Below are 23,433 nucleotides of genomic sequence, written 5' to 3'. Positions count from 1 at the left end.
TAACGAATATGTGGATCCCAGTATCTATAGTTAAGTTTTTGCCAAAAATATCTATCCGCTGCAAGAAGCATAGATTCACAATGAATTAATTTCAATCGATTCTGTCTCTTATTGTAGGTCATATTGCACTTACTTCCTGTAGGTCTAAAGTCAGCTTCCAACTACCTTCTCCAAGCGTAAGCAGTTCTGCCGACACACCACAGGTGTGTTCAATCTATTACAACTTGCGCCTAAGATCTTCCATGCACAATAGAGTTTGTTGGGTGCCATCATAGTCCTGAGTGGAGATCATCCAGCGAATTCGTAGTATCCGTGAATGCAACGATTGCTGAAGGATTGCAGTTGTTGCAAATCACGACTGGTGATATTCGCAGCCAATTGTTGTGAGATGGCGCAATTTTTGCCCCCTATCGGCCAGCCAATGGGTTGCTTGCTCACCTATTTCCACACGCTTGCAGGTGGTTGAAAGTGCAGTATTCCCGGTGTTGGCAATCTGCTCGAAGGGGTGAGGCGTTTCTACCTGTTGTTTGTTTGCACGATATGCGCGTTCACAGGCGGAAGGCTCCACATACACTTACTTAAGTATATACCACAGATTTATGTACTCGTACATCCATCTGTACATAGGTATAAATATGTATTCGTTTCTTTTCCTCTTTCTTCCACGTTTGCGTTGAGGATAAACAAATGCTGCAACATTTTTTTGAACTTTATTTGATTTCTAACCGGTTGTGGGTTCACATGAATTATTTATTACACTGTGTGGGTGTGAAATAGTGGCGGTGTTTTCGGTATTTGCCATGGGTTTCCATACATGATTTCTCCGAATGTTTTCAGTTTTCTACACCGCTTCGTTTTTGTTTTGCAATAAACATGTGGTCTGACTAATTTTCGCTTTAATTTAATTTTATTTTATTCTTTCTAATTACGGTATTCGGTAACACTGCAAAATAAAAGCGGTATGTGTTAATTGATAGGTGATCACAACAACAACGTTAGTTTAACGAACTTGTTCAGAGGTTAATTTAATGTATTTGTTCTGGAATGCCATAAACTGAAATGTTAGGTCTTCCTGGTTTTACGTAAGATCCACGACTTCGTGTAAAAGTTTAAATTTACCACTTAAGGTTTACTTTTAATATTAAAGCTTTTCTAAGCTTTCCGTAAATGCTATGCGCCAATGAACTTCTTCGTTTGTGATAGATAATATCCCATAACACGTCTTGGAATTTCCAAGGAAGCTCTTTTTTTTAACATATTTATTATTGTCATACTTGCACACGCCGAATTTCCTTTATTCGCTCAACTTATGATCAACATAATCGGCCTACTGAGCGTACTATTTGCAACATCATCATTCATAGTCAGACCCAGTATTCATTATTAGATAATGTTCGACTGAATAGACCACGTCTAGCACGCAGTGAAGAAAATATAGTAGCCATAGCTGAGAGTGTACATGAAAACCGTGGAGAGTCGGTTCGGCACCGTTCGCAGCAACTCAGACTGACGTATGGAACGACTTGGCACATTTTACATCGAGATCTTAAATTGAAAGTAGGTCCTAAAAAGTTACGAGAAGTTCAAGAGCTGTCATTTCATCCAGATAAAACGACGGGTTAGTGTGGTTTGTGGACTGGTGGAATCATCGGTTCATATTTCTTCATAAATCATGATGATGATTTCAACAAGACGGCATACATCGCCTCAATCAATGGATTTATTGAAAGAACACTGCGGTGAACAGATAATTTCACCCTTTCGGCCGGTAGATTGGCCACTAAGCTCGTGCGATATCATACACCTTTAAACTTTTTCCTGTGGAGATATTCTATGCAATACTGTTTTGATTCAGGACCTTGAGCAAAATATCACAAGAGTCATTCACCAGTTACCAGTCGAAATGTTTGAACCAGTCATCCAAAATTGAACTCAACGGATGTACCAGAGACGGAGCCCCAGCCAATATTTGAAAAAGATAATGTTCAAAAAATAAATGCCAAAGAATGTTCCTTCGAATGATAAAAAACAATTCCCATTAAATTTGAGCTTTCTGTGTTTTTTCTTTCAAAAAGGTGGGTACCTTAAAATGGATTTGGGCTTGCATGCGTATGCAATTGTTCTCACTCAAGAACTGAATCACTTGGCTCACCGTAAACGTCGTGAATTTGCTTTGAAACAACTTGAAAACTATAACAACTTTTTAAAGAAAATTATCTCCGATGATGCTCATCTGATTTATGCGGTAAATAAACGAAACTGTCGATTCATGAGAACCATTGCAATCACCTAAATTGACAGTTTGGTGGGATTTTTGATCTAGTGGAATATTCCGTATTTCTTTAAAGTGAAGCTGTTGACACCATTGCTGTCAATAAAAAGCGGTATGGATCGATGATAACCGACTTTTTATGACCGCAATGGGAAAAAGTTGATCTTGTCAACAACTGGTTCCAAGAAGACGGGGTTCACAGTACGTGCAACAACCGAAAAGTTTGGAGATTCGATTATTTCAAAAAATTGTGACATTGAATGGCCTCCGTTTGTTAAGTTGTGATTTAAAACCATTAGACTACTTCTTGTGAAGTTATTTGAAGTCATTGGTCATTGGTCTTTAGCAATAAATCAGACTCTCTTCAAGCATTAGAAGTCAATATTGAAAGTGGTATTCAAGACATAATCCAGTCAATTTAGTGGAAAAAGTACTCGAGAATTGGGTTCATCGAATTTGTTCCTGAAAAAGATGTCGTGGAGACCATTTGAATGCTGTTACTTATATTCGGAACTTAATTGTACCTTCACCGTAAGTTATGTTAGGATTGGTTAGATGGTTGATTTAGAGAGATTGCACGTGGACTGCTATATGTAGTCCTTCGTAAAGCCATAGAAAAGAAGAACTCCTGTGCTGGAACTTATGAACCCCGAATAAAAAAACATTTTTGAATTTCCTTAATAATTAGTGTGTTCTTTTTTTTTAGAAAATCATATTACTCTTATTGGAAAACTCTGTATCATAATGCGTAGTTCAATCCCTTATTTTTATTTAAAAATATATCGATTTTATAATAATCTTACATTTTATCGATTATTTATCTCATCGCCAATTGTTATGCCTCTTTTATTTATTTTTGCGCAGACAATTTATTTTGTATTGTGAACTAGCCTTAAGCTTCGCTGATTATCTAATCTATTTAGCAAAATTTTATTAAATTATTTATTATATAAAGCACACATTTCTTTATCACAGTGACAACAAACAATTTCGAAAAAATGCGGGTGGAAACTTTTTCGAAAACCAAAAGCAAAAAGATATCAGCATTTCGTATACTGAGCGAAAAAGCTTTTCTAATCAAAACGCGAATACTCAAATATTCAAAAAATATGTATTTCGAAAATGTATCCATTAGTAATTTCGAAGACCATTGCTTATTTTTCGAAGACATAAATTGAGTGCAGAACACACAAAGCGTAAGCGAGCAACTGCAACTTTTCTTATCTAAGAAAGCTGCATAGGTGAGTACATTCGTCTGATTTGTTGCTACACGCGCTGCTCATTTTGAAAATATGTATGGGTTTCAACGCCACAAGCGATCGCTCGAGCGAAAGTGGTTTCGAAAATGCTACGCAAACATACAGACGTACGAAAACGTGTATGTGTATGCATGCATAAAGTTTTGAAATTGTTACGAATGCGTTTCGTGAGTTCGTGAGTGCGCGAGCGGCCGAAGCGCTCTCATGCGGTTTTCGCGTGAGAGATTTCACAATACGCTTGCTTATTTAAGTGCATACCGTTTCTTATTTGTGAAAATGTGTTTTCAAATATTCTCTGTGACTTCCAGAGTTTGTTAGAACTTTTGAAAAAATTATGAAAATACTGTGCATCTGAAAAATGCGTTTTTGAATGTAGAAAGTGTAAATGAAAATTTAATTGTTTATTAGTTATGGTTGTATTTCCGAACCATTCCTGTTGTTAAGTTAATGGCTGGTTTAATTTTGTTTCAATTCACTTTATGCTATTTTTCGTCTGTAGCAAATTTTCATTGAGAACCTTTCTTGTGCGTTTTGTTCGTGCTTTTCTTAGTTTTCCTTCTCATTTTCATTTTCAGTTTTACTTTTAGCTTTTTATGTATTGTACTGTTTCGAAAATCACACACTCACTAACGTCCACAAAAATGTGCCGTTTCTACGCTCACCCATTCGAAATTTTAGCTCCTTGTGCTCACGCGTTCGCTCTCGTACACATTTCCGCTCTCGCTTTAGCGCGCTCTTTACACATTTCTTTTGGACACATTTACCACGCGTTTAGTGTGTGTGTGTGTATATTCGAGATTTTCCTCACCTCGAAACACTTTTGCCAGCATCTTAAGGTATGTGTTGCTTTCGATACGTTTTTTTGTTCAATTTTGATTTTATGATTTTCGCTTTATTTTTCGAAAAAGAAAAGCGTTTTTTCGATCATCTCGAGCGCGGTGATATGCGAAAAGCGTTTTTGATTTGGAAAATCACGTCAGTGGTCTCTGCGGAGGTTTCACGTTAGAACGTACATTTCGGACAGAAGAAAGCAACGCGCGTAAAGATCTTGTGTGGACCAAGTGTTAGATGAAAACTTCTAAAAAAAAAAATGTGCTTGCCCTAAAAGTTGTTGAAGAAAAGTGAAAAGCAAAGAATGCGAGTGTGAACGAGAGTTGGGAGTTGCCTTAAATTTGGAAATTTGCAAATTTTATGGTTTCTGAGTTTTTGTGTTTTTTGTTTAAAAAAAGAAAAGGAATCAAACGAAACTTCATAATTTAATGGGTCGAGCGAGCGTGTTTTCGTGTGAATTTTGTAGTGTTTTTGAAAAACGTAAAAATTTAACGCCTGTTTTCGAACGTGTGCTGTTTGGTTTGATTGAGATTGAAGTTAAATTTGTTCATGATGATATGAGGAATATTTAATTTTTCAATGAGAAAGATTTTGAAATAAAAACGAAGCACGCTAAATAAACGAAACGAACGGATTAGTAAATAAGAATTATAAACTTGCAGACACAAGCTTAAATTTATAATATTTATAAAACGAATAAATCAAAACGAAATCACAACATAGAAATACCAAAAATAATAAAACAAGAAATTAAACAATTTTGAACATAATTAAAAAAATTAAATAATAATAATAATTATTATTATTAAGTTTAAAATTTTGTGAAAATATATTCTGAAATATTTACTTATTAAGTGAAAACGTGCCAGAAATATAAACGAAATCTAAAAAATGTTCCAGTTTGAAATTTATTTTTTTTTGAAAAATTTCATAAAAAATTAAAATTTCACGAACGAAACTAAACGCCGTACAACTTCAAACTACTCTCCTTCTCGGCGAGTCCTTTTTAAAGTGCGTGTGCATAAAATGCCGCAAGAACAGCATATTTCAAAAATTTCAAACAATAAACAGCTGCTTTATTGACTTTGAAACTCGAAATTCGGGTGTGAGCTCAGTGGCCGTTAGGAAAATGCTACATTTTGAAAATTCAAATGCAATAATCATTCCATTAAGAACGAAAAGTTACTATTACGATTATTATTTTGCGAAGGTGGGCAACCATTACAATTATTACGGTTATACGGATCGTTAAAAGAGCGTGAAGCAGCGTAAAGCGGAAGTGAGAAGCCAGTAAGAATTGTTTAACGGAAAAACGGCGGTGGAAAAGAAAATAAAAATAAATAAATAAAACTGCAGACAAAAAAAAATTAAATAAAATTATTAAAAAAAAATATATATATTTATTTAAAAATATCAAACTAATAGTTTTGAAGACAAATGCAAGCGTCTAAATAAAAACTATTAAAAAGTGTAATAAAGACAAAATAAAAATATTAAAATTTTTTAAAAAATTTTAAAAAAATTTAAAAGAAATTAAAAAAAAATTAAAAAAAAAATTAAAAAAAAATTAAAAAAAAATTAAAAAAAAAAATTTAAAAAAATTAAAAAAAAAAATTTTAAAAAATTTAAACAAAAATTAAAATTCTCCAAGCAAACTCTTTTCATAACTTAGCAAAGTTCCGTTAGTGTTTTGAATTTAATTTGCATATTGTTGTTGTTTTCTATTTCAACTACTGTCCCGCATTTTATTTTGCAAGTTCCCGTTCGCAACAAATGCAGTCAGTGCGGCCATTGAGCCGGCTGTGATCCGTCGTTGACGTCGTCGGTTCGACTGTGGCTGCGTTTTCGTGTGGGCCTTCGTGGCGATCATGCGGGTCATTGCTGATACGGATGAACCACCAGCGAAATGTTGCAGATATTGTGAGGGTGAGCTGTTTGTTTGGGTTTTGAGTGTGAAAAGAAAAAATCTTACTAACGGTTAATTATGTGTAAAGTGTGGCATACTGAAGTGGTTAAAATATAAAAGCAAGAAGAGAAATGAGAACTGTGGCATTCTGAAATATTTGAAAGACTGTTAGGAGCCGAGTTTGTTTTTATTCGCTTTTTGAATTTGGTTATGGATGCAATCCACTTGAGTGCACAATGCACCTTAGGATGAGGTACCATTTCTTTATCTATCTGTGCAATCCACTAAATAAGTAAATTTGGTATCTGTGGTAATGGATGCACTCCACTAAAAGCCCGTATGATTTTGAAAAACATATTTTTTAGTTTTTTCCGTGAAAATTTTGAAAAACAAATATTTGCCCTGCACAGGGTGAATGAATTTCGTAACACCCTGAAGAAACGCAGGAGACCCTATAAAGTATATATAGTTTCGATCAGGGTGAAGAACTGAATCAATTTAGCCGATCTGAATACGTCTTTCTCTCTTCAAGAAGCTGCTCGTTTGTCGGAACAGCTGATATCAACGAGTGAGTGGGTAAAGAAGTTTAGTTCAATATCGCAATTAAGGATTTACATGGGTTTCCTAGGGTAAAAAAGAGCCTTTTTTCAACAATTTTGCCTCACATAAAAAATTAAATATTTTATTAGAAGTTTTTATTGTTACAAATATACACTATTGTGTTTAGATTTCGATTATGATACGCTTTGCACCTAAAAAAATTTTACACCCGAACTTAGCTCTTCCTTCCTTGTTTTAAAATTAATTAATGAAATTAATCGACAACGAAAAAGCAGATGTGTTGGCAAAGGCAGGACTTTTTCTAAACTATTCCGAGGTAGAGTTAATACGAAGTCCGCTAGAATCGTTCAGGAGAGGTCAATATACAATTTTATTAATTAGCAAATAACAGATAGAAAAGTATAACAAAATGCAATATAACTAAATAGATTTGGCCAAAATATGACAAGAACAAGAACTAACGACTCATTAAATAGGTCCACGAAAAGTATGTACAGACTAACTGCTACCATAACAGTGCGTTCATTGGTCATTTGGAGAACATGCGTCCAAACGTAGCTAATCTTCTTCTTTACTGGCGTAGACACCGCCTACGCGATTATAGCCGAGTCAACAATAGCGCGCCAGTCGTTTCTTCTCTTCGCTACGTGGCGCCAAAGTGGAGGTCTTCCTCTTCCTCTGCTTCCCGCGGCGGGTACTGCGTCGAATACTTTCAGAGCTGGAGTGTTTTCATCCATCCGGACAACATGACCTAGCCAGCGTAGCCGCTGTCTTTTAATTCGCTGAACTATGTCAATGTCGTTGTATATCTCGTACAGCTCATCGTTCCATCGAATGCGATATTCGCCGTGACCAACGCGCAAAGGACCATAAATCTTTCGCAGGACTTTTTTCTCGAAAACTCACAACGTCGACTTATCAGTTGTTGCCATCGCACCATCTAGCAGGACGGGAATTATGACTGACTTATAGAGTTTGTTTTTTTTTTTGTCGAGAGAGGACTTTACTTCTCAATTACCTACTCAGTCCGAAGTACCAAGGAAGAGTTATCCTGCGTTGGATTTCCAGGCTGAAAGGCCGTAGCTAATGCCAACCTTTATATGTCCACCACTGTATGCGAAGCAGAACTTTGGAAGATGGTTTAATTATTTTATAATAAAATAATATTGATAACAGTCTTTTTTACTTTTGCTTAGGTTATCTTTAAAGTAGATCAAGAGGTTCAATAAGTAAAATAATGTATGTAGGTGAGAGAGCGTTCAAATGTGGATATATCTAAAATATTAGTTGAAAGTCTTCTAAGATATTCTCTATCACATATTCATATACATATATGTATGTACATACATACAAGTATGTATATGTACATTCCAATTGAATGATGAAAATATAATATTGAACAACACGCACTTAAATTGCGGCAAAATTTAATGTTTCCACATTGAAAGTTCAAAAAAAAAAGTAACAAAAAAAACAAGCAAGAAAATTTCTCGCACACGACGTGTAAATACGAGTATCGTCCATTTGCATTAATGGTTTTGAACTAGAAAACAACTCAAGTTCATTAACCTGAATGTGTTGCAAGTTTTGGATTTTCAAAATTTGTTGCTTTTGCTTTCTCATTATCCATGCGAGAGTGTATCTGTGCTTTGTACATTCAATTAAAGTTGTATTTGTGCGCATTTACCTTTGCTCCAAGTACCGCAACTTCTTTTCTGCATCGCCAGCAGCCTTGCAACCCCCTCCCGCTCTGCCATTGGCAATGTAAACTAAACAGAAACTGTAATCAGCGCATAATAAGATCAGTTTAATGAGTTAATTGAAAGATTTATAGACTTACACGCACACATACTTATCTGACTATGTGTGTGTGTGTTGAAGCAGGTATATACCTAGGTGTGTATGGTTTACATTTATGCCTACTTTAGCACTCTCTCATACCAGGTACGCACCCCTCTCGATTTCGCAGCAGTTTAAATAGCTTTCACTTTAATTAAGTGTTTTGATAAAAAAAAGTGTCTACGGCGATGGTGTTAGTGTGCTAACGTTAAACAAACTCATTAAGATACTCTTCTTCTCCCTTAGCCAAGTTTTAGTATTTTGAGTTGGAAGAAAAATGCACTTTTCCCCTTAAAAATTTCTTCGAGCCTGCAAATACGTGCATGACCTATTTCGATCTTACGAAGTCTGTATGAGACTTTTAGCTTCTTCCTGCCCATAGAAAGTTTCGTCGACTATTTTCAGAATAGTCGTAAGGGCACAATAGACCTTAAGTTGCGGTGTAATCCTCATTTATTTATCTGTCTTCAGAATTGTACCATTCATTGTTTTTCCTTCTTCTCTTCTCTTTATCACATGCCTGATTTTAGAAATGAATCTCAGACTATGTTTATAGTTTTGTTGACCATATTCCGAACTGCACTAATTGGGTTCCTACAGGTTAGTTTACGTTAGGTTAGATGGCTGATCTAGAGAGATCGCTTAGTGAAGTTATATAAACGAAAAACTCCTGTGTTCGAACTTATTAATTATCAAAATTAGTAGCCAATGTAGCAATGGCCCACAACTAGTGAGAGGCTAGCCTTACTGAGAGTAAAGAGAGACAAAAGAGATAAAGGTTCCTGCAGACCCTTTGAAGAAATAAATACAAAGTCTTATTGTACTACTGTGCCCAAAAAATATGGTGACATTTGAATTTAAACTGCGCGTGTCGAAGGATTTGGAGAATTATTATTTTTTTTTTAAATATTCATTAGTGTTTGAGATACGTGTCGTTTTGTGAGCTGCTAAAAGTGAGTTTTCCGTTTTTTGCGATGTCGAAATTTGTTGAGCAAAGAATTTGCATTAAATTTTGTTTACGGAATCAATTTTCTGCTGCGGATACGTTGAGGATGGTGCAGAAAGCCTTTGGTGATGAGGCTATGTCTAAAAAAATGTTTACAAGTGGTATAGTGAGTTCCAAGCCGGCCGTGAACGTGTCGAAGACGAAGAGCGTCCAGGGCGACCATCAACCTCAACCGACGAAGCTCACGTTCAACAAATCAAAGATTTGGTGTTGAAAAACCGTCGATTAACAATTAGAGACCTTGCTGATGAAGTTGGCATATCGAAAGGCTCAGCCAATACCATTTTGAAGGATGTTTTGGGCCTCAAGCGCGTCAAATCTCGACTGGTACCGAAAACATTGAATTTTTTGGAAAAAAGGCGTCGCGTTGAAGTGTGTGAAACGATGCTTTCCGACTACCAGGGTGTCATGAAATGCATTATAACTGGCGATGAGACTTGGATCTATGCTTACGACCCCGAAACAACCGATCAATCGAGCGAATATCGTGCCAAAAGAGAGCCGAGACCAAAAAAATCGCGCCAAAGTCGCTCAAAAATCAAGGTCATGTTGACTGTTTTCTTCGATTATCGTGGTGTTGTGCATTATGAATTCCTTCCAACCGGTCAAACAGTCAACAAGGAATATTATTTGAACGTTATGCGTCGTTTGCGTAACGCTATCCGCCTAAAAAGGCCGGAATTGTGGAAAGACAATTCTTGGTTTTTACACCACGATAATGCACCATCCCATACTGCCCTCGTAATTCGTGATCATTTCGCCAAAAACTCAACCCATATCGTTCCGCAACCACCGTATTCACCTGATCTGGCACCGTGCGACTTCTGGCTGTTCACCAAGCTCAAAAGACCGCTCCGGGGACACCGTTTTTATACGATAGAGGAGATTCAAGCCGCAGCGAAGACGGAACTGAAGGCCATCCCGGAAAGTGACTACAACCAGTGTTTCGAAGATTGGAAAATCCGTTGGCATAAGTGCATTGCATCGGGAGGGGATTACTTTGAAGGGGATGAAATTGATTTGGAAGAATAAATAAAGAATTTTCAAAATAAATACAATGTCACCTTATTTTTTGGGCATTTCGGATGTATAACGGACTAGAGCCGGTTACATTACTAGTAAGACTGCTTAAAGAAACTTTTTCTAGAAAAAGTTTGCCGAAAATATCAGTCTGATATACATATGTATGTATTTGTAAGCAGTTACCATGTGCATTTCCACACTTTTTTGGTAAATTGAAATTGATTGAAGGATATTTCAAATATTTCTGAATCAAATTTTATTAATTGACACACTTATTTATATGATTACGATGTGACTAAAATCTTCGATGTATTTTTAGAAATTGAGGACAAAGCGTTAGCTTGTTGCGCCTCGCGTATTAATGACTTTTTCTCTTAAATTCAGTCAATTACACGAGAATGTATAAAAATAAACAAGATTTTAATATCAGAATCGACAAATACTAGTTTATATGTATGTAAATATGTATGCTTGTATGTATCTATGCGCATTCGATTTTGTAAACAAATTTTTATGATTTCAATAAAAATTTTGCCGCCTTTGCTAAAGAGCAGATATTTACATACATTTTGTCGGAATTTCGTTGATGGCCGAACAGCTGCCCAATGACTAATAATAAAAAATAAAAGCGAAAAAAGAGGCAACAAAACAAATAAATAGAAACTATGAAAATTCTGTGAATTGTTACAATCTGCCAACGAGCTTAGTAACTATGATGGAAGCAATCTAAAACTGAAATATAATTTACCTGTCCAAATACATACATACATACATACATCTACACTCAGTTTGGCATTGCTGTCAGTTTTGGCCAAAACAACTTGTTTACATAGTGAGTTGTGAACAGAACATGCAATGGAAACCTTGAGAACGCTGTAACTATTTGCCTTGTTGTTGTTGTTTATTGTATAGATTACTTGATTGAGAATGGTGAAAACAAACGCAACCGTGACCGTTAGTAACGATAATGTCACATTTTGACTTTGAGCGCAGACTCAATTTGAAATTACAATATTCGGTGGCATTGGAAAAACTCATTGCAACTCTGGCTGTGTAGAATTACAAAGTGTTAAAAGTTTATGGCATGGTAAATGTAGTTATAACGGGTGATCCAATTATAGGCTCCCTATTTTTTTTTTAAAGAAAAAACCCAGAAACTTTCAAATTTAATGGGGAATGATTATTATCATTCGAAAGTAGATTCAAAGACTGTCTCTTTCAAATATTGAGCGCGGCTACGTCTCAGATGGTTCATCCGTTGAGTCCAATTTTCGATAACTCATTCGAGTATTTCGACTTGTAACTGGCGAATGACACGCGTGATGTTTTGCTCCAAGGCTTGAATCGAAGCGAGTTTGTCTACATCGCCTTTAGACTTTAAATATCCCCACAGGAAAAAGTCTAACTACCAAACAACTCGCCGAGATCACGAGCTACAAATTCAGGAATCAAATAATTGGTTATCATGGCGCGATAGCGGTCGCCATTGACTGTTACGTTCTCGCCGGCATTACTTTTGAAGGAATATAATCCGATGATTCCACCGGCCCACAAACTACACCAAACCGTTGTTTTTTCTTGATGAAGTGACAGCTCTTGAATCTCTTCAGGTTACTCTTCGTCATAAATGTGGCAATTTCGCTTGTTTACATACACATTAAGCCAGAAATGGAGCAAAATTTGGCTTGAAAACGTCGAATCTTCTTGGAACTTTTTACGTGCCCATAGAATGTCGCTTGAGAAGGAATAGCAACGACAGTTCTTGTAAAGCCTTCAATTTAAGACCTCAACTTTAAGTGCGCCATAACACTTTTCTATACATTTACTAGACCTTTCCTCGATATAATTCCGAGTCTGTATGAGGGACTGCTGTGGGAGCAATAAAGATGGATCATTGTTGGTGTTTTGTTTGAAATAAAAATGTCACCCATGAAACATAAATATTGATGTGAATGCAGAAGTAACCAGAACTGAATCTACTTTCAAATAAAGAAATCATCTATGATAGGTTTTAGTTCATTCCAAGAAGAGGTTAGGAGGATATGTTAGGTTAGGTCGTACCAGACCACTGTACCGCCTATCAAGAGGAGGTGGCTGCCATCAAGGGAGCAGTAGGTATACTTGTACAACTTCGAAGAGCAGTTGCGTTCAGAGCGGTGTGCATTCACGGCTATCGAAGCACTAGTCATAGTGTGGGGATGTTTTACCTGGAATGGTGAGGAGCTATTTCATAAGATTGATGTAATTTTAAACCAAAATAAATACGTCCACATTCTAAAAATTACCATGTTGTCATGGACTGATGGAAATTAGCCTGTAATATGGAATTTCCTACAAGAAAACGATCCAAAGCATACGTCAAATTTGACACAAAAGTTTTTTTTCGGTATAAAATTTTGTACAAATCTTCTTCTTAAGGTTTGCCATCTGAAGTCTCAAAAATTGTCAAAATCAAACCATGACTCTTTAAGCTCTCAGTTACCAGAAATGTTAACGACAGTGTCTTAGACCCTTAGCCCTTTAGCCCCCATACACCAAGGCCCCTATGAATGTACTGGTATGAAGGGAGCTTTAAGATACAATATTTTGTACTTTTTTTACTTTCCCATTCAAAATTAGTATTTCCATTTTACAAAAAAAAAACGCTGATTTTATACCGCCTATATCGGTAATTTTGCGAGGTAACCTAAAAAAATTCATAAATCATCTTTTTCAGATAATACTACTTCTGGTTGCCTTTATACCGTATACATACATATGTAAGTATATTGGCAATAACATCACTACACCCGAACTTCCTTCCACTATTTCTCATGGTTCAATGACAACTTCAACCATACACACATTATTTAGCATTAAAAAAATTTAAATTAAAAAAATTAGAATAAAATTTGTCAAAGAAAAAAACGTTAGTCATTGATTGTAAACAAGAAAAGCGACTTTGTTATTTACTCGTACCTTCGCTTTTCAGACTTAGTTGAGGAAGCCCTCAAGTGCGCTGCTCGGCCAGCTGTTTATATGTACATACCAACATACATATGTATGTATGTATGCATATTTTTACATATAGCACGCTGGTTGCCCGTGTGGGCGTGTTGCTATCCAATTAATGCGCAACACAATTGCTGGCGACACGACGGCATTCACAGTGCCTCTGTGCGCACATTACATGGCAGATTACTTAACTAATCGTAAGCGAAGTAAACAAATGCAAACATGCACACACACGCATAGACGCGAATAAATGCTTTTAGATCGCAACAAAGTAAAAGTTGAGCACCGAAAATCTTTCAAAAAACCTTGACTCGATTTCGCTAAATTCGGCTAAGAATGAGCAGAGCAACCAATAAAGCAATAAAAGCATTTAAATTATAAAAATAACAACAAAAATGCATAAAAATGCCAGAAAATGTATGCAAGCTGCGCCAGTAAGTGCAAACAAACAGCAATGTACACTAACAAAAACAACAAAAAACAGTTGTTTGCATATTTGCTGCACACTTGTCGGTCCAAGCAGCCAAGCAGTGTCCTCTATATGTACATATGTATGTATATATGTATGTATATGCAAGTCAGACAGCCACTGCCATCACGCTGCGCTGTGATAAACGCGACAGATAAACAACACAGGCGAAATCCTCGCTAATCGCTTGCAATTAATTGCCGCAAACAAAGTGATTAAATTTGAAATTTATCATACTTATTTATTATTAGGCGCAACATAAATTTTTATTATTTAACTAAAACATTCACACATACACACACATGCGAATTTATTACTAAAATGTGTAAAATAATGATTTTCCACATTGAAATCTTGCGTCCGACGAATTTAGCCACCACCCACACTTCGATTACTTGCGCCATGGCTCACAGAGAAGGAAAGAAAAAAGAAAGAGGAGAGCGGAAAAAATTGTCTTGCTTGCCACATACAAATGCTCGGCCTGCGGCACTACAATAACAAAAGCGCATCATTGTAAAGTGGTGACTGATGCCAAGGGGAAGTGGTTCGAGCACAACAACACAAACAAGCAGCGCCGCCACAAGGCATACATATAGAAGGTATGCGTGAAATTCTGTGACATATTTTAAAGTTTTATGGTCGTTACATGCCATAAATTGTTCAGTTAGCACATTTTCGTCGCATTCGCTCGGTATTTGTTTAGAACTTGCGCCTCTTCCACCTCAGCCGTCGCACACCCTGCATCTTTACACCGGTTTCTTGCCGCCCTTTTTCGATTTCTTAAATATCTTCAATTTTCGCTTTCCTCCTGTGGGCCAATTTGTTTGTCAACGAAACAGCGAAACATCCGAGCAACACGGCGCTGCTGGAATTTCTATTTTGGTGTGCGCTGGAGGAAGCTGTCGCGCATTATTGATGATCTGCTTTAGTGGGTCATTAAAAATCGCTTCGAATATACTTGAATGTTGGAAAATTTTAGTTTTTACAATTATTTTAAGATGCTTAATTCAATTAGAAGTTTGAAGAAAACTATTGCGTTGTTTTACTGTTGTGTATTTAGCTTTACTACAATTTTGGAGTGGTGAATTCTTTTATAGTTGAAAATTTCTTAAATTTAAATTTATGCTCTATATCATATTATGAACATTTTGGCGTGATCTTTAGTTGAATCATCGCTTTTACATTTTGACTAAATTGTGAGATAATTTACTAATTGACTAAATTAAGAGAAAATTTACTAATTGAGTAAATTAATAGACAATTTGCTGATAGATCAATGACAATATATTAATTGGCTAAATAAAGAAATAATTTGCTAATTGACTAAATTAAGCGAAATTGCTAATTGATTAAATTAAGAGAGAATTTGCTGATAGATCAAATTTGTATGACAATATGTTAATTGACTAAATCAAGAAATAATTTGCTAATTGACTCCATTACAGTTTACTAATTGACTAAATTAAGAGAATTTTTGCTAATTGCGTAAATGAATAGAAAATTGCAGATAGACTCATTTTTTATGAAAACAGATTAATTGACTAAATTAAGGAATAGTTTGCTAATTGACTTCATTACAATTTATGTATTCATTTACTACATTAACAGGCTATCCAATAGCCTTTCGAGGAGAAAAATTAATTTAGCTCATTAATATTAAAATAGCACAGCCGGCTACCCGATTAACGGTGTACTCGATTAGCGATAAGCTGTTATACTTGCTTGTGTTCTTCACTTTGTATTTTTTCTGATGACTAAAACTCATCAGCTGATTGCTATTTTATCAATGCACACAACCAAATTTCAAGTCTGGACAACAACTTTTAAAAGTGAAGACAATTTGTTAATTTAATCAATTATAGAGTTGCTTGAAAAGCATATGTTATTGTATATGCGGGGTTTTCCAAAGGGGATGATATGATTTCTAAAACTCGTTTCGACTATTTTAATACGTCAAGATCTGTAATAGCTTTTCGTTGCAATGCTTACAAATTTACAATGGAAAGAAAGGCCAACATGGCCCCAGCAACAACTTTCTTCCGAAAAGTGCGTGTTTCTGTCACAACAGGTCCCCGTGGATGTTTCTTTGACAATAACACATAACACATACATACAGTGGCGGACAAAAGTCTACATACACCCCCCGTTTTCTTCGATGTGAGAGCACTAAAAATTTTTAGAAAAATGTGTTGATACAGTTTTATTCTAATCTTCTTTCTAATAACAACAAACTTAAAAAATCCATTAATTAATATAAAACTACAAATTTATGGAATAAAAACTCAAATATTGTGTTGACAAAAGTCTACATACAGTACAAAAATATCTTAGTTCAGTGCGAAAAACTTTACAAAATGCTAGTTATTAAGACGTTTTAGTATTTAGTTGGGTCCCCATTGGTATCTATAACTGCTTGAAGACGCCGTGGCATTGATTCTGCTAAATTTGTCAACGCTGCAGATGTAATGCTGTTCCAAGGTTCCAATATGCGCTCTTAGAGTATAGCAGAGCTAGAAATTTGGTTCTTTCTAATTCTACGCTCCAAAATCTCCCAGACATGTTCAATAATATTCATATTTGGACTTTGAGGTGGTGTATTTAATTGCCTTGGAGTATAATAAAGCAACCAGTCCTTAACAATTTGCGCCGCATGTATCGGATCGTTATCTTGTTGAAATATCCAACCGGAACCGAGCCCTAAATTATCCACCAAAGGCTTCAAATTATGTTCCAACAGAGACTTATACTTATAACCGTCCATTTCATCTTCAATAAAGTCCAACTTTCTAACTCCAGAGGCCGCAACAGCTCCCCAAACCATTACGCTGCCGCCACCGAGCTTCACAATTGATACTACGTTCTTCGGTTCAAGCGTGGCGTTAGTTTTCCTTCAAATTTTAGCCCTTTCATCACTACCAAAAAGGGTGAATTTAGAATCATCTGTAAATGAAACTTTTTTCCAAAAATCCATTTCCTTTTCTTTGTGTTTTTTGGCGAACTTTAAACGAAGTTTCCGGTTTTTTTTCAGAAATAAAAGGTTTCTTCCGTGGTGTTCTACTGTGGAATCCGTTATCGTTTAGAGTTTTTTTTTTTAATTGTTCTTGGTTGGATACTCATTTGTGACGTACTTGCTATGCGTTCGGCTAAATTTGGAGCATTTACTTTTGCATTTTGGTCTACTTCGTTGAGAATCAGGCTGACGTCTCTACGAGATTGTTTTTTGGGGCGTCCACTGCGCGGTTTTTTTTCGTTGGAACCATTTTTTTTTTAGTTTTTTAGAATTGTCTGTACTGTTGCTCGACTCAAGTTTAAAATTTTAGAAATTTTGCCATATGATTTTTTTCTTTTCTTTCTTTTATCACCAAATTTCTTACATCAATTGATATTTCATTTCGCGGAGCCATTATAGCTATTGAAATGTTTAAACCACAACTAAATTCAATAAATATCAAACAATAAACATATTGAAATAAAAGAAAAATGCTAACGTTACCTTACTGTTAATATAACAATGTACAAAGTATGAGATTTGAACTGTATGTAGACTTTTGTCAAAGCAATTTTTGAGTTTTTCTTCCATAAATTTGTTGTTTTATGTTAAATAATGAATTTTTTTAGTTAATTGAATAGAATAAAACTGTATAAATACATTTTTCTAAAAACTTTTTGTACTCTCATATCAATGAAAATAGGGGGTGTATGTAAACTTTTGTCCGCCACTGTACATATATCAGATCATTGTTTTGCTATTGCAAATGAGGCAAGACGAAATGTAAACTTAATATTATGTCTCTGGAACATTACATTATCAATTCACTTATGTTTCCTTCTTTTCCATTTCTTTGCAGGTGAGTTTATTTTCGATAGAGCGTGGCTGGTTTGCTGTAAAAACCGTAAATATTTACTTAAGTTACATATGTATATGTACATAGTTGTATATTTAGTCAATTAAAACAAATTTGTAATAGTAATACTTGTAAAGGGTTATTCATTTCGAGGTTCTCTACTTTTTTTTTTTAAGAAAAAACATGTAAACATAAAACTTAATGGGAAAAGTTTATTATCATTCGAAGTAATATTCTTTGGCATTTTTTTTATGAAGATTATCTCTTTCAAATATTGGCCGCCGCTACGTCTCAGATGGTCCATCCGCTGAGTCCAATTTAAATTTTAAATTCGTTCGAGCATTTCGACTGCTAAGTGGCGAATTAGACGCGTGATGTTTTGCTCCAAAACCTGAATCGAAGTGGGATTGTCCTCATCGACGGTCTGACGGTGTGACATTATACGGTCTTGGTGGCCAATCGACCGGCCCAAAACGTGGAATTATCTGCTCACCGAAGTGTTCTCTCAATAAATTCATTGACTGATGCCATGTGTGCGAAGTAGAGTCGTCTTGTTGAAACCAAATGTCGCGGACAAAATTTGGCTCAAAAACGTCGGATATTTTTGGAACTTTTAAAGAGCCCTTAGAGTGAAGCGATGTTGTTTGGGAAGGTCGACCGACGGCAGTTCTTCACTGCGTGCTGGACGTGATCTATTTGGTCTATCCAAAAATCAATGCTGTATCTCAAGATGAGTGATGCTGTTGCGAATAATACCCTCAGTAGGTCGATTATGTTGACCATAAATTGAACGAAGCGTGCGAAATAGATTCTTTATAGAACGTGAACGTTGTAAACGTTGTTTAGGCGTAAGTCTTTCCATGATAAAATACCAAACAATACTGAGCAAAAATAACATGATAGCTTGATACTACTCACGCTTAATCTGCCAAAAAAGTATATTGTAAAAAGTATCTCTATCTGGATCGCCCGTTATATATATGTATATAGAACATGATCATTTGTATTTGAGTAATCACTCAAGCAAATTCGAAAAATGCCCTTTCGGAGAAAACGCGTTTTGAAGATACTTAAATATGTAAATTAATAGAGCTTATTGAACTGAGCGACTACACTTTAGAAGGCTGTAACTCCAAAACTTTTTGAGATATCGACTTAAAATTTTGGTATATTAATTTTAAAGGTATAACCAGTGATGATTGAAAAAATAGACTCTTAAGTGCGCCCCTAAAGAGGCATTAAAGTACCGGCTGTGGATTGGTGGGTTAAGACGCATAGCTGTGCTCTCGATATGGAAACGAGAAAAGTCACTAGCACATACTTGACAGCGTCGGTCCGAAACTACCGCTATGCTTTGCTTCTTGATTGTTGCTGTTGTTGTTGTGTTTGCAACATAAATGTTTCGTACCGTTAAATTATTTTCCACGCATAATTACCAAAATATTTGAAGAAAATTCGCAATCTAGAACAACATGTGAGCACAAACAAGAAATTAGCCTTTCATAAACAAACAAGCAATTATGAGCGCTTGACTCGCATGTCGTCCGCACGCAGTCACGCAAATACAAACACACACAAATAATTGTGTAAATATGTGTGTTTGCCTGCACTTGTGGTGGCATATGACAACTATGACGGCGGAGAATGGCATAATATTAACAAAATATTGAAAAAAAAACAACAACAACACGGCAAAAGTAGTAAAACCAACAGCAGCAACAACAACAATCAACAAAAGTTATAATGAAGTGCTGTTGTGTCTGCATGTCATCGGTGGTAGGTGTGTGGGTGGATGCGGCACAACTGCATACCAACACATGCGCACACGCATAGAATATGCAGCACACATACATATGTATGTAGAATTGTATGTTTCATGTCGTGTGGTAGCACAATAATACTTTCATGGTTGCTCCCGATTTTGCGGATGTGCCAACTGTGGCACGATTGGCAGTGGCGGCGTCCAACGAAATGCCAAGCATGGGTAACAGCGCCAGTGGACAGTGTGTGTATGTGAGCCAACCGCCAACCTAGCCAGCAACGGTCTGCCCGGTGCGGCCAAATGCTGCTGTTGCCGTTGCTGTCCATTGCTCTTGCTTGCTTGTTGTTGTTGTTGTTGTTATAGCATTACTCTCACTGCTGTTAGCTGCTATTGCTGCGTCTAGTTTGGGGGCGTTGTTGATAAATTGAAAACATTTGCCCGCAATCTGCCACATGAAGGCTACGTACCGGTCTTCCACAATTACACACACACACATTCACTTAGGTGTGTATTTTTTTGTATGAAGCTACATTACCTGTTCGCACTGCAATCGCTAGCTGACTAACTGGCTGGGGCAATGTGGTCACATTACGGGCAAAATTGTTACGGCAAAGTTTTCGTGCGTTGATTTCACTGCATTTCTCCGGCAACTTCTACTTGCCACAAAAGCGTATGCGTGCGGTGGCAGCAAGTTTGGAGTAAAAAGAAGTTGTTGAAGTTGGTTTTCTATATTATATATGTACATATAACTATATGTTTATAAATATGTACATATAAATATATAATATATTTATTTATACTTAGTTAAACTAGCATTTGTTGTTAGTTGTGCCACAAGTGTGCTATAAATTGCTAATACTGGACTTTTTTTTTATCAAAATAAATCACTTGATTGCTTTATTGACAGAGTAAAGTGAATTAGCATTTTTTGGAAATAAATTGAGACGTGCTTGTGTGAAAAATTTCAAGGCGGTATCTCAAAAACTGTGAGACTAACATAATAGGCCCAGCCCGCCACGCTAGGAAGGTAGGTTGTTGGGTCTCAGTTATTTCCTTCTGGATGTTTTAAATTGACACGAATATACATATTAATTACTATACACTTGTATTTAATATCGAGAGGGCTCTTGAATATATGGAATACGCTCTTGGAGCATTCCTGGACCTTTCTGGAGCATGTCGTCCGCACGCAGTCTCTATGGAATCTATGCTGAATAGTATCCAGTCAATAGATGTTGATCCTGCTATACAATGCTGGATCTTCTTCTTCTTCTTTACTGGCGTAGACACCGCTTACGCGATTATAGCCGAGTTAACAACAGCGCGCCAGTCGTTTCTTCTTTTCGCTACGTGGCGCTAATTGGATATTCCAAGCGAAGCCCTTCTCCACTTGGTCCTTCCAACGGAGTGGAGGTCTTCCTCTTCCTCTGCTTCCCCCGGCGGGTACTGCATCGAACACTTTCAGAGCTGGAGTGTTTTCGTCCATCCGGACAACATGATCTAGCCAGCGTAGCCGCGGATGATGGAGTCATGTGTAGAAGTTCACGCAAGTGAGGAAAGTTCTCTGATCGCCATTCACTTGGGAGTGGCCAGAAACGATTCTTTTACATATGACTCAAGCAGCTCACGACTTCCGGTCTTTGACCAAGTATCCTCTGGGTAGCCCGAGAACATCCGTTTGAAGGCGAGCTAAAGTGAGAAGGCGAAATATCTCCTCCGCAGGGTTGTGCGCTGGGTTTGGGACCCGCCACGTAAAAAAAAAAAACAACCAATGAAAGGGAACAATGCTGGATCAGAAGCCTTTTAACTTCTAGACGGATAAGAGCAGTATGGAACGACGCTAAACTGACCAAAGAAGCCTGTGGAGGTACTTCGGAAGGTAAAGTGCTATCTCCGCTTCTATGGACATTACTGGTGAATTAACTGCAAAGGAATATGGACAGCAAATCCGCTAAGATATTGGTATATGCGGACGACTTTGACATCTTAATAACGGGTAGGTGTCTACAGACCATTAGTAGTATTATGACCACCACTCTCAATACAGTCCAGAATTGAGCATCATAAGTGGGTCTGCTATGAACCCGGAGAAAACAGATCTGCTTGTGTTCACAAGAAAGCACAAAATTCCTCTATGGGTGGAACATAACTCCCTCTCCCGCACCAAGTACTTTGGGGTAGTCTTGGACAGCAAACTGCTGTGGAAGTACAACTTGAGAGAAACGAGAAAAGCTAGCAATGCTTTATTTTCGTGTAGGCAGATGCTCGGCACAATTTGGATGCTCTCTCCCTCTCTCATACGCTGGTGCTGCACAACTATTGTAAGACCAATTCTGTATTACGGTGCAGTAGTATGTATGGTGCACAGGCGTACGGAAATCCACTTATAGACCTCTTCACTGGAAACTGGGCGGCAAAATCGGCGGCAGGAAAATTTACATATAGAACCTTCAGGTATAGCTCGGTGGGAAATGGCGGTTGGGCAAATAGGTGATATGGAAAGTGTTGCCAGAGCAATTACCTTCACTTCTACTGAAATGCCGATAAAATGCAAGTTAAGAATCAGATCAAAATCAGTGTACATTTCCATGAAATTGTCTTGGCATTCCTTAGCTCTCCACTTCATATATACCTGAGCGAAATATGGCTTGATTCTGCTGCTAAAGACAATGTTACCAATATTTTCCGTTATTAAAAATTCCAGAGACACGTTCTTTACATGCCAACACATGTTTGTAGGATACAATCGAACAATAAAAACCTCTGCAATAATGAATGGAATTTCAAAATGTGAATGCAACAATTGTTTCTTTTTCGAAACACTGAACTGCGTCAATGCTTTTGTTGCGTGTTGTTTTTGTTATTTTAAGATTAGCTGTGCTGAACCCATAGCAGGGAATAGGATTAGGCGTGGCGGTGTGTGTGGGCAGGAAGGTGCTCGTGTTTCATTTTCATTTCGACAACAATAGTTCAAAATCAAGGTCGTCTCTACTCGAATTGACCCAATCAATGCTATGAATTTAAATTGCTGCATTTCACAGCTATCCATCCATCGGCTAGACGTTGTTGTTACCGAAAAATGTGTTTCTGCTGTTGTTGTCATGTTTGTATTGGTGTTGATAGCCAGCTACACGCTTACACAATTGCTGCTCTAATAACCAACAACCAAGAATTGACCATATTTTACGTCCATTAACCCTCCTAGCCACCCCTTGACATTGCAACACTGCTAGGGCGTCTGTCGTTGTCGTTGTGTGCTTTCGCATAGTTTGCCAAATGATTGGTGTCCCTGCCGGAGAATTTGAAGATTTTAATTACGGTGACGTGAAAGTGATTCAAACTAAGATGATGGTCATAAGATTCTTAAGGGATAGACCTTTACAAAACCTTCAAAAATATTCACAATATTTCGAGTAAAATGTTTACAGTTAATTTTATTCAGCTTCCTTTGTAAGAAAAAAAAAGTTTATTTTACAGGAAAAAAATATGATCAAGTACTCTTCATTAATGAGTCTTAAACTTCTTAAGATTTTTTCAGATTTTTTCTTAAAATGTACTGCTAATAAATAATTTTCGGATCAACGAAAAAATCAGTCATCGTAGGTTAAAATTTTGGTTTCTGAACCTAGCTTAAAAATTGAGCATTAAATTGTAAAGGCTATCTTA

At 36.6% G+C, this 23,433-nt stretch overlaps 1 protein-coding gene across 2 annotated transcripts in view; it reads left to right on the top strand.

Annotated features, from left to right (window-relative positions):
• Positions 1 to 5,954: 5,954 nt before the first annotated feature.
• The window catches only part of LOC105225056 (uncharacterized), a 179,756-nt gene continuing 162,277 nt past the window's right edge, over positions 5,955 to 23,433 (top strand). For both annotated transcript variants that reach the window (XM_011203374.4, XM_011203373.4), the window contains exon 1: positions 5,955 to 6,288. In XM_011203374.4, the coding sequence (XP_011201676.2) occupies positions 6,231 to 6,288 (58 nt within the window). In that variant the 5' untranslated portion in view covers positions 5,955 to 6,230. The remainder of the gene's footprint in view (positions 6,289 to 23,433) is intronic.

Source organism: Bactrocera dorsalis, chromosome 5, assembly GCF_023373825.1.
Source record: "Bactrocera dorsalis isolate Fly_Bdor chromosome 5, ASM2337382v1, whole genome shotgun sequence".
NCBI classification, from domain to species: Eukaryota; Metazoa; Arthropoda; class Insecta; order Diptera; family Tephritidae; genus Bactrocera; species Bactrocera dorsalis.
The sequence above is the reverse complement of the archived record's forward strand: the minus strand, read 5'-3'. Positions and strand labels throughout refer to the sequence as shown.